At 50.7% G+C, this 12,497-nt stretch overlaps 1 protein-coding gene across 10 annotated transcripts in view; it reads right to left on the bottom strand.

Annotated features, from left to right (window-relative positions):
* NPHP4 (nephrocystin 4) overlaps positions 1 to 12,497 on the bottom strand; it is a 114,262-nt gene that overhangs the window by 36,282 nt on the left and 65,483 nt on the right. For all 10 annotated transcript variants that reach the window (XR_006733954.1, XM_045546293.1, XM_045546296.1 and 7 more), the window contains one exon: positions 93 to 154. Coding sequence is in view for 9 of the 10 variants with exons in the window: in XM_045546293.1 (XP_045402249.1) it covers positions 93 to 154 (62 nt within the window). In the remaining variant the exon portion in view is untranslated. The remainder of the gene's footprint in view (positions 1 to 92; positions 155 to 12,497) is intronic.

Genomic DNA, 12,497 nt, shown 5'->3' with positions numbered 1-12,497 from the left:
CATAAAGACGCAAAGGGTATTTTCATGTGCCCAGAACTTTCAAGCACTTTACTTTGGAATTCTGAAGCAGGCCCTGCTGGGCCGGGACTTACCCCTGGTCCCACGGGTGAGTCCTGGGTGGCAGCGAGACCCTGGGGTGCTGATGCTGGCGGGCCTAGGAGGAAGCACAGGGGCGTTGGTGGGTCCATCAGCCTCTGCAGGGAGCCCCGAACCCCAGTGCAGCCAGGTCTTGACGTGTTTCTGCACCTCATCTGTAGCTGGGGCCCAGTCGGCAGGCAGCAAGGGTGCAACCCTTGGCGTGCACTAAATGAGACGAACATCGGCTTCTCTGTGTCACTTGGGAGCGTGGAACCTGAGCTAAGTCTGCCGGTGAGGACGTGCAGCCGCCTCCCTCCGCACTACCTCACTGCGTCTGGGTCCTGCCGTCTTACTGAGCCTGGGCCTTAATGGGACGGGAAATCTTTCAGACACCTAAATTCTCTAACGTGCTTTTCAGTCTTCTCATCAGCTCACACAGCCCGGCCCGGGAAGAGCTGGGGTCCGACGCTTGCCTCGTCTGGTGGTCCCCCAGCCCAGGCCGACTTGCCGTTTTGTTGAAACTTCCTTCGGAGCAGACGCTGCTGGCCGGGCCCGCAGCCCACCAATGCCCGCTAACTCAGCCTGTCCCCCAAGTCCTGCCTAGTCTGGGTGCAGGCGTGGTAGAACTGGGAGGCCCACCAGGAAGAGGTGAGGCCAGCCCTTTACCCGGGCCCCTGGAGCAAGGAGCTGAGAACAGCCTTTGACCTAGAAGACAAGGGATTGAGCTGACCCCACCCACAGGCACCACCTATACCACCCAGCCCAGTGGCAGCACGGCGACCCAGAGGGGGTGCTGGCTTTGCCTGGGCTGCTTTCATGCCCGCTTCCCCAGGCCACATGGACCTGAGGCATCCGCAGCCATCTACCATCTTCCAGTCATTCCAGCGCTGCCATCTGCCCCCGCATGCCATGGACACACCCTCCAGTCAATAGCAGGGGCTGCCCCAGCTAGACCCACGCCCTGCTGACGGCCACCTTCGCCCACCGGGAGGCCCAGCACAGGGTGTGAGCCCTGGGCACTCCCTGTGAGGTGACCTGCCTGGCTCCCCTGAGGCCACAGCCCCAACCTCCAACCCCCACGTCCACGCCCTACGTGGCTCGGTACAGTCCCCTTCACGGCACCAGGACTCCGTCCACTGGAGTAGACCCCACCCTCACTGGACTTCCAGGATAACCCGGACGTCCTGAGAACTGGGTCTCCCCCCACAGCCCTGCCGCCTCTGTCACCCTCACATGGCCACCGGGCTCACCCCTGTGCCTGCTCCCAGCTGTCTGCCCTGGCTCCCCCTCCCTCTGCTGTGGCCTCTGCTGCCACCTGCATGGCCCATGTCTGCCATGAATGTCAAGCAAAGGAATCTCTCACACGACCCTGGAACCCCAAACCCCCATGGCACACAGCACAGGGCAGGCGCTCAGTACCTGCCAATCACACGAGTAACCCAGATATCCATGATTTCAAATACTGCGTGCTCTGGATAGAGAATGCCCAACTATTTCCTATTCTAATCTGAATCACAACAAAACAAAAATAACAAAAAAGGCTGTCTACCAAGGAGGAACTGGATCCATGAAGCACCACCCCAAACCCCATGCTGCTGTAACCACAGAGCCAACACGCCACCCAGGCCTCTTCCAGCTGCTTCCAGAATCCACCTGACAACGTACTGCAGGTCCTTCCCAGCTGAGGGACCCAGGGCACACCCCGCTGGGGGCCTACAGGTAGGGTGGGAGTGGAGGTACAGGGAAGGCTGCAGGAGCTGGGCCAGAGGGAACCCCCACACCTCAGAGGAGCCAACTGCCCCGCTGGGGTCACAGCGCGCAGTCCAGCCACCTCCTGGGCAGTGCCCACCCACCGCCCCTGCTCCTTTCTAACAAGCTAAGTTATTGTGGTTCCGAGGAACTCTGAAACACTCGCAGCAGAAAAGCCTGCAATTCTAGAAACGAGCTCACGCTGTCCTTTGCTGGGAGTTAGCACATCATCTAGCAAGTTACTTCCCCAGGAAAAAATAATCGCGCTAGAAGCAAAATGTAGATGAAGATTCTGCTGAGAACCAACTGTTCTCAGGCCAGGTGTGGTGGCTCAGGCCTGTAATCCTAACACTCTGAGAGGCCAAGAGTTCAAGACCAGCCTGAGCAAAAGCAAGACCACATCTCTGTTAAAAATAGAAAAATTAGCCAGGCGTGGTGGTGCACACCTGTAGTCCCAGATACTTGGAAGGCTGAGGCAGGAGGATTACTTGAGCCCAGGAGTTGGAGGTTGTAGTGAGCTATGATCACACCACTGCACTCTAGCCTGGGCAACAGAGCAAGATCCTGTGTCAGAAAAACAACGAACACTGTGTGCCTCTCCCCAGATTCCTTGAGCATCTCCTACAGACAGTGTCAGAGCTCCACGCAGCAACCCACTGCCCACCCCTCACACGGCCCAAAGGGTGACACAGGAGAGCAGCAGGCGGAATTCTAGTTCGTTCCACCCTAAACAGGGACTCTGAAAACTCCGCAGGCTGATTTTGGTAATGAGGAAAATTGCAGGGAATGGCTCCATCATCTCGGGCTGAGAGGAACCAGCACTCAGGAGCACACCCTCCGTGCATCCCCGGGGTGGGGAAGACCTGAATGAAAAGTTAGACCATCGAAGCACATCAAGACTTCTCACATGCACTTTCTCCTCCCCGTAGCCTCAAATTTGGGGATCATGTGGTATGTTTTTTCAGGTAATTCTTTATATCATGATTTGTCATGCAATTTTATCTTCTCAGAGAGTAAAACAGCCTACAAAAGTCTTTTGCAGCAATTTAAAAAGATGCTTGTTGGTGAGCCCAGGGCTGAGAGGGCCCAAACCCACACACCCCAGCGAAGCACAGGCTGAGAGAAAATACACCACAAAATGCCCCATCTCCAGTCTTCTTGTCGTAATGTCCTATGTGCGGTTACTGGGTAAGTCGCTTCTCAAACTCCACTCACAGTCCTGCCCGGAGAACACCGTGTCCTCCACGCAGCACCCACCTCCCTCCCTCCCAGTCTCCCAAAGCCACGATGGGAGTCTGACTGGGAAACCCAACTCCTGCCAAAGAACACGCCTGGCTGAGAACTTTCTGGGCCAGCAAAACGGAGCCACGGGGCAACACGCACATGCGCACGGGGGCACATGCAAGCGCGTCCGCAGTGGGCCCCCGAGGCAGCACGATGTCAGCGGCGACACAGGTGCTCCCGCACAGCCGATGGGGGCACGGAAGCAACCGGAAGGGAGGAGGTCGGCCTGTGTGTGCTGACCTGGGAAGGTGGCCACGTCGAGTTATAGAGTAAAAACAGCAAGTTAACAAACAATTCGCGAGATGCAATCCCATCTGCGTTGCGGAAGCTGTCCATACCAAAATGGAGTCACTTACGTCACACCCCAGCAAGATAGAGCAGAAGGCCATGAAGGAGGGGCGCTCACGCACGGGTGCCTGTGAGGGAACTGTGCAAGGAATTCCTCAAGACCGCAGTCTTCCAGATGAGCGCCTTGCACCAGGACGTGTGCCTGACAACGGCCGTCTCCACCAGTCAGCTAACGCCAACTCCCGCAAGGAGCCCCTGTGACCGGTGGTCTTTGTTTCCGAACAGCTTACGTTCTCCTTTTCGTCTGTAAAGGCTCCCCCTTTGCCCCAGCCCCCTTGGCTGCACCGACGGTCTGACACAGCAACCATATCGCAGACTGCAATGCCCTGCTATTCCCAAATAAACTCTTTGGAGAGTCGGGCTCTGTGGCTTATTTTAGGTTGACATTAAAGAAAAAAAAAGAAAGAAAACCACCGTGTATGCAAGTATGCTGGTAAACTCACCGAAACCCGTGGAACAGTATGAAATGTGAAGTGGCTGTAACTACACCCTTTATACATGTTAGTAAGCATGTGTTCGTACATTACCTGTATAATTTAAAGTAAATTAATTTTTAGTTTAAGGGTCACTATAAGGTGAAGATGCTCTTGGCTGAACCAGTAGCACCAACCAGCACAGAACTGAAGGACGAGATTTCTGGCGGCTCCAGCTGCTCCTCCCCAGGCAAGGAGGCCCCTCTCACACGCAGCCAGCAAGGCAGGGCTCCCGCACTGGGAGGCAGAATCAGCATCTGGCCAAGCCGCCAAAGACTCTGGTTTCAGGTAAATAACCAGGACATTAAAAAGAGGAGCACAGAAACTCAGAGACGAGCTCTTCCATGCTGCTCTGAGCAGCTCCGCGGCCAGCAGGCCCGAGACACGGCGCTGCCAGCACACCCTCAGCGGCCAGGGCCAGGCCCGGGAGAGGAAGGACGGACTACAGCAGCGGTTTCCCACGACAGCAGAGCAAACTGCGGTCCGGAAATGTTCCGTCCTGCCTGCGTGAGACAAAGGAAAACAGATTTCCCACGCAGCGGGTCCTGCCGCCTGTCTGAGGACCACTTTCCCTGACACTCTGCTGCTCTCCTGTCAGCCCCACTGGCTGAGAACCGCCGTCCACGCAGCTCAGCCATCCACTCTGCTCTGTCAGTCTGGCATCAGGCAGCCCGAAGCCTCCACTTGACTGAAGTGCAGGCCGCATGGGAAGGCAGGGCCTGCACTCTGACCCCACGCCAGGCCGCCATGTGTCCCACCCCCTCACAGAGACCAGAGTCTTCACATGTCCTCTGCCTCCTGCCTTGAGGGGGACCTGCAGGAGAGCACAAACGAGAACGTTCCCCACTCGGGAGAGGGACACACTTTTCCAGTCCACGCTTCTCACTCAGCGTTTGCAGGGAGTCCAGTGGCAAAAGCCAGATGGCGAGAAAATAACGCTCAAATGTGGTCACACGGCAAGAATTCCCCAGAACACACCCAACCCTCCTCTCTCTAACACCAGGGAGACTGTTAACATACTTACGTTGGGTAGAGAACAGAAATGAACATTTTAACTCCGAATAACAATAACACCAAAACCACAGCCAAGAGTAGGAAGGAGCCCTCCAGCCGAGCGGTCCCCCAGGCACGTGGCTCTGCAGAGAGAAGAGGGCACTGGGCTTCGATTCTGCATCTCAGGTGGGACAGGGATGGGACGGGGGCATGAGACAGGTCACTTCCCCATCAGGTTAGAAGTACAGACAACGCAGGGGGGGCTCCAGGGTGCAGGGCCACAGCGTCCATCTCTAGACCAAAGTTCCCTGAGCAGCTCTTTGTCCCCTCAAGCTGTGCACTGTTCAATATACGAGTTACGCTGCCATAAAAAAGTAAAAATAGCAACGAGGAGAAAGGAAGGACGGTGTTTTTACCACCTTTACTTTCCTATGTCCACAGATTCATTTATCCAACAAATGTTTTATCAGACTCCTGCACTACGCCAGGGCCACAGAAAGATACAAAGAGAAGTAAACAGCTAATGAAAGGGGGCGCAGTGGTCTTCATCGAGACATCCTCCCAGGCTGGAGAGGGCAGAGGCCCCCGACACACCAGGAGACACACTCGGAGGCTGACAGTGTCCTTTCTAGAACGTTGGACGGAGACCCCCAGCACCACCTCCCTTGCAGCCAATCGCCCCAGCAGGACGTGGTCCTGCACAGGGGGCAGCATGGAGCCCCCCACCCGAGTGCGAGCTGCCTTTGAGCTGCCTTCCTGGGCCTTTGCTGCCACCCAGGAAAGGGGAGTCAGGGGCAGCTCGATGAGGAGCATTAACAGAGGACAGTGCTCAGTTCCTTGAGCCACTGCCCAGCCAGGGGACAGCAGGGGGAGGCTGTTGCTTAGCAACTCACAGCCACGGGGGCCAAAGACAGGGGCCTCGGAAGTAGAGTGTGGCCATGGGAGATAGTGTGGCCACAGCGCAGAGAGGGGTAAACAGCTGGTCCCTAAAGGAAAGGGGAGGGGAAGGGCCCTCGCTGCGAGACATGCAGTGGCTGGGATTTCGGGGAAGGCTGTAAGAAGGAGCTTCCCATCGCTGCTGGGAAAACAGGATGGGTCAGTATTTCATGCTATTCAGACACTAAGAATTCATGAGGCAAACCCATTTGAAAGGCCTTTATTCCTAACTATTTGTGGGTAAAAAGTCATTCTTCCTAAGACTTTCATCACAGGAATGGGGAAAATGAGCAAAATCTAAGGGACAAAGGGACACCTCAATGACGGCAGCGTTGGCCTCTGTGCCGCATGAGTCCAGCCTTGGCAGCCGAGGCGCAGGGCTGCCCCGCCTTGGGGTGACACAGTTCCAGACGTGCCAGCGCCTACCAAGGGGGTCCCCGCCCTTGTCAAAGCCTTGCCCGGACCCCCCTCTCTCGCTAACATTCTCCAGCAAAGTGCCCCCTTACGACCTGCACACTCACTTCTGTTTACTGGGTTAAGGGGTGACGAAAAAGCTACTTGGTGGCCTTAGATTCTCCTCCCCTGCTGCATAACTTACTGAATTGCCTGATTCATGGCAAGGGCGCTGCCTGTCAGAATGTTCCAGACAGGCCACCAGCACAGCAGGCAAAATCATGGCAAGAATCTAACTCCATGTGTTCTGGGAAATGCCACGATTACATGTTTGCAATGACCCCTTCCACATGGCAAACAAACCAAAAATCTGACACCACCAGGACATTCAAAAGCAAAATATGGGTCAGGGAAATTCCAAAACACAAAGCCTGGGTGCCCTCTAGTGGCTCCATCACACTCTTCTACAGCAGGTGAGGAATGGACCTTGCAATTTTATAGAAAAAATAAAAAGGTTACTCATAACAGAGAGCCAAAGTACCTCACTTAAAGTGACAGCCACATATCATTAAGATTTCCAAAGGAACCATATAAGTGGTAAAATACTGAAGTATGAAAAGTTTCCATCATAACTTAAACACTAGTGGATATTTAAGTCTCTTCTATTGGGTCTTGGGAGGCAATGTCTTCAAATGCTTGGAGCCTGGACTGAAAGCGATCATATTAACGTGACGTGAATGCAGCCATAAATCCAAATTAAATAAACCAAATGGAATCAGGTTCCATCCATGTAGATTTGCTGGTCCCCAAACAGTAACTGAAAAATAGATTATGCTGCTCTGGCACATTTGCACAACCGTTCAATGCCTGATCCTTCCAGTAACCAAAGTATATTCCTCTCTGCCAAGGACATCACAGTAAATCTTTTGGTAAAGAACTAAAAAGTGCGTGTGCCCAACAGCTCTGCACCTTAAGAAGTCAAACTGCTGCCCGTGTGCCCTACACACAGGAAAATAACCACACCCTCAGCCGGTTAGCCAGAAAGACACCTGCCACAGTGGGTCACAGGACAACTCAGGAGCCCAAAAGCAAGCTGCTTCTGTGGGGATCCCTGCTTGGGGGCCCCTCCCCTGACTCAACGGCACTCGCTCGAGCCTAAACACGTCTGGCCTCCTGCAATCACTCTTCCCGGGGCCCAGCCTCCTCCCCAGAGGTCTGGACAACGGGCTTCTAGAAGACACGTTGTTCTTACCTGTCTGCGTCCTTCCCAAACAGTAGGGAGAGTGACACAACCAGTCATGTCTACTCACCCGCTGCTGGCACGATGCAGGAAGAACTGAAATGCAACCCCGCAATCCAAGCAGCAGAATGTCGGGAAAGACTCAGGACTCAGAACCAGAAGACCAGAGCCCTCAACCCACGGGGTAACCAACGTCTGCCGGTCTCACCCACGCTGAATCCATCTCGCTTCCAATGGCCTTCATTTGGAGAATTGTCCTCCCAGCCCTCAGCCACACAGTCAGAGATGGGCCTGACCTCCCTAGCCAGAGAGGGTGTGACCCAGGATCAACTGTCCTCACCCCACACACCCCACCCCCCCCCCCCCCCCCCCGTCGTTATGGGGTTAAGGCAAGTGACGCGGCAGATCAAGGGGCTCCATCTCAGGCTCCTACTGGAACAACTGAGTAAAGCCAGTGCTTTCTGTTGGGATTCCTAAGCCTAAGGACGACCCCGGAGCTCCTGGGGTCACTACATAGAGAGACTCTACCTGGAGGGAAGTCAGCACTGAAGAAGAGAGCTTAAAGGGGAGGGGACAGGGCAGAGAGACAGACGGACAGATGGAGTCTTAATGACATCATCTGAGAACTAGGATCAAGCCATATCTAACATCAGCTCTTACCTCTGGGCTTTTCTGTCACACGAGCCAATAAAGTCCCTCTCTTGTTTTTTTGTTGGCTTTCTATCCCTTGTACACAAAAGAGTTCTGCTTAATTCATTTACTCTACAAACACGTACATGCTTTGCTGTGGGCCAGGGCTCTGCTGGGCAACGTAAAGATGAATGAAACGCAGTCCCCGCTTGTGAGCCACTCCTACGATGGTCTTCAGCGTGGCGCAAATATCTGCACCAAATGTCAGCACCGCTTTACCTTCTGGGCATAGGCTGGGCAGTTCCCAGTCCCCCTGAGGGACGGGGGGTGGGCATGTGGCTGCCTTTAGCCAGTGAGGTTGAGGTGACGGGTGTCCTTTCTGGGCCAGAGCCTTCACTGACGGAACAGGCCTCCCTTTGGTGCTGGTGCAGCCCAGCAATACTCCAGATGGCAACCGCCACCTGGGATCTGCCACCAACCCCAACAGACATACAGCGAGAGTGAGAAATAACCCTTTCTATTTTAAACCACCGAGAGTTGGGGATTATTTGTTACTACAGTAAACCTGACTAACGCACTCTAAGAACAGTGGGGGAAGGAAGGAATGTAGACAATATACAACTATATAAAATACAGAGTAGTATCTAGAAAGGGCAAGAAAAGTTTAACAGCATACGTGGACAAGATCTCGTATGCTCCCTGTCCCCACACATGCACAGCTTCCCCCACCATCAACATCCTCACCAGGGCAGTATATTATTCCTTTCGCTCCTAATATACTTGTTTATTTTCTCTTTTTAAAGCTCCACAAGGACAGGAGCCTAATAAATTACCTGGCACATCACAGACCCTCAGCATTTGCTGAGTGGACGGAGGAGGAGGAGGAGGAGGAAAAGGGGATCCACCTGAACAAACCCTACCTGAGTGAGTCAGTGCCCTTCAGTGCCTGCAGAATGGCTAATACAAAACGGCAGAAGCATGTCCAACGCTAAGTGTTCTGGGCCCAGAGAACCCACCTTCCTGGACACTGTCAGCAGCAGCTGTTTTTACCCTTTCTGAGACTCTGGGGTCAAGAGAAGGTCCCGGAGATGTACTGCATTTGCTCCTCCCGGGGCGGCCACCTGGCTTCCAGTAAGATTTTGGATCTGTGTTTAATTGAATCAGTTGAAAGCGGTGTGTACACGTGGTAACTTCCCACCAATGCTGCCAACCAGAGGGAGGACGACAGCAGCAGCACAATAAAAACAATGATGGTTGCCAATAGCAATTGCTAAGCCTTTGCTCCACGCCAGGCAGCCCGGACCACTTGGACACATCTTTACTCATTAATCCTCTCCACGACCTTCGGATATCCTTCGCCCAGTTTTTGTTTCTGTTGACTACTTCTCACTGATTTGGAGGAGCTCTTTCTATAATCTTTCTTCTTTCTAATCTTCTAATTCTTTCAAGCAGTTTTTAATGGTTATATGTATAGCAAGTATCTTTCAGTCTGAGCTCTGCCTTCTTTAAGAGTCTTTTCTCATACAAAAGCTTTACATTTTAATATAATCACATTTCTCAATCTTCTCTTTTTGGTTTACGTTTTGTCTATCTAGTTTAAGAAAGCCTTCCTAACCCAAGGCAATAGAAATATTCTCCAGTGTTTTTTTCTAAGATTTCTCAAGGTTTGTTTTTCATATTTAGGTCTGTAATCCATCCTATTTTATAGCTGAGGAATCCAAGGGACAGAGACAGAAGTAACTGCTCTGGTATCATTCTGTGAGTAGGTGTGCATTCAGGAATAATACCTGCAAGTGTTCTGAAAGTCACCTAATGCCACCATATTGTACATTTCCTGTCAGAACTTGCCCTTAAACATAATGTTGTGAAGACTTATCCATAATGACATGTATATATCTACTTTGTTCATTTAACTGGTATTCAGCATCCACTGTCCAAATAGATCAGCTTATTTACCCATTCTCCGACTGGGAAGCGTTGGTAGACTGTTTTCAAATTTTGGCTGTTAAAAAGTGTTGTTGTGAACAGCCTCATCCTCCTTGTATGTATGAACTGGTGCTTTGCTAAGGTGCCCAGAAATGGCATTTCTGGGTTTTAAGGCATTAGCCAAACGTGACCACATGGCTCTTTAAAGAGGCTATACCTGTCCTCCCCTGGCGGGAAGGGTTTCTCTTTAACCACACGCTGTTAGACAGCTGGATTTTTCCAGTATAAGGGGTATAAAATGATTTCTCATTTTATTTTGCATTTCTCTGATTACTAGTGAAACTGAGCACTTTTTCATATATTTATTGATTAATCTGGTTTCTTCTCTATAAATACCCTCTTCATATCCTTTGCCCATTTTTCTTTCTTGTTGTTAATCTATTTTTTATTGATTTGGAGGAGCTCTTTCTATCATCTTTCTTTCTAATCTTCTAATCCTAAAATTTTCTAAAGTTTTGGTTTTTAGTTTATCTGGAATTTCGTCTTATACATGACATGAAATTAGGGTTAAAAATCTGTGCTTTCCACATGGATAAGCCATCGTGCCCGTACCGTCTACTGACGGCTCACTCTGTCCTCGCTCACTGCGCTGGGCACAGTAACTGCCCCCCAACCCGAGATGTCACATCCTAGTCCTCAGAACCTGCAAATACATTACATTGCCAAGGGAACTAAGGTTGCCAATCAGCTGACCTTGCGGTGGGAGATTATCCTAGACTATCTGAGTGAGTCCAGCGTGCTCACCACAGTCCTTGTACGTAAAAGGTAGACGAGACGACCGGCGTCGGGGAAAGACGTGAAGATGCCACACCGCTGCCTGCGAAGGTGGAGGACGGGGCCAGGGGACGCGGGCAGCCTCTAGCAGCTAACAGGCAAAGAAATGGATTCTCCCCAAAGCCTCTAGAAGGAACAGAGCCCTGCTGAGACCTTGATTTCAGCCTGTGAGATCCATTTTGGACTTCTGATCTCCAGAATTGTAAGATAAAAAGTTTCTATCATTTTAAGTCACTAAGTTTGTGGTGATTTGTTATAGCAGCAATAGGAAATGAATACATTCCCCATCTGTAAGTCATCATACATCACACTTTATATTTTGTCCCATTATCTATTTACCTGTCTCTGCATCAATGCCATACTGTTCTAGATACTCTAACTTTATAGTAAGTCTGCAAATTAAGAAAATTGAAGCCTCCCTTCTTCTTCAAAATTGCCTTAACTGTTCTTGACTAGGTATTTTTTTAATTAAAAAAAGAAACAATATATCTTAAAAGAAAACAAATGCAATACGAAGGGGAAATACATTCCAGGCAGACAACATGAGCGAAGACTCAAAGTCGCAAGAGCACCTGGTATGGCCGGTGAATTGGGAGCAGCACACGGGAAGCTTTCAAAGCATCGACTCCCAGCCCCGGGGGCAGAGGATCCCGATAGCCTGGAAACCATTAACAACACTCAGACCTCCACTTCCGGCCTAGATGGAGTAACAGTGACCTCTCAACTGAAATAATTTGTTTTTAAACCACATAAATATGGAAAACAATGGTTTTCAAGACAGTGACTTCAGGCAACAAAGGAAAGTGATCCTGAGGGATGGGGGAAAGAAAGGAGGGAGCCCTACAATTGCCCTCACTCACCGAGTTCAGCAAGTTCACACCAGACAGGATGAGGACTCTGGTCATTTACAGAGGGTCCCCTCTAGCATTCAGTAGCGTGCTGATCAGGAAAATACTCGAGGCCAGAGAAAGCACCACCAGAAGGATTACAGAGAACAGTACTTGGGGTTCACAGGACCAGATGTAGTGCCCACTCCCTGCAGCCAACTGGTAAACCTCATTGTTCACGGGACACTGGGCACAGTACTCAAAAGGATCTTGTAATCTTAGTAGGGAATAATCAATCAGCCCTGGACTAAACGCAGATCTGGTCCAACATAACAAATCTTAAGAGCAAGACCAAAGATGATCAATTTCCAAAGCTTAGGAATATTTATCAAATACAAAAATATTTAGCTCCTAATATCTGGAAAACCCAATAAAAAATTATCAGACATGCAAAGAGGCAGAAAAATACAACACAAATCAGGATAAAAATCAATCAGAACTGATTCAGAACTCACAAAGTTATTATAATTAGCAAACACAGATATTAAAATATTTAAAACTGCATTTCATATGTTCAAAAAGCTAGAGGGAACACCAAATATATTAAGTCAAGACCTGGAAGATATAAAATGAACCCAAATAGAACTACTAAAGATGATAACTACAACATCCAAGATTAAAAATACACTGAATGGGATTAATGGCAGATCAGACACTGCAGAGGAAAAGATGAGTGAACTTGAAGACACAGAAATAGAAACTATCTAAAATGAAGGACACAGAGAA

Source organism: Lemur catta, chromosome 3 (genome assembly GCF_020740605.2).
Source record: "Lemur catta isolate mLemCat1 chromosome 3, mLemCat1.pri, whole genome shotgun sequence".
Taxonomy (NCBI): Eukaryota; Metazoa; Chordata; class Mammalia; order Primates; family Lemuridae; genus Lemur; species Lemur catta.
The sequence above is the reverse complement of the archived record's forward strand: the minus strand, read 5'-3'. Positions and strand labels throughout refer to the sequence as shown.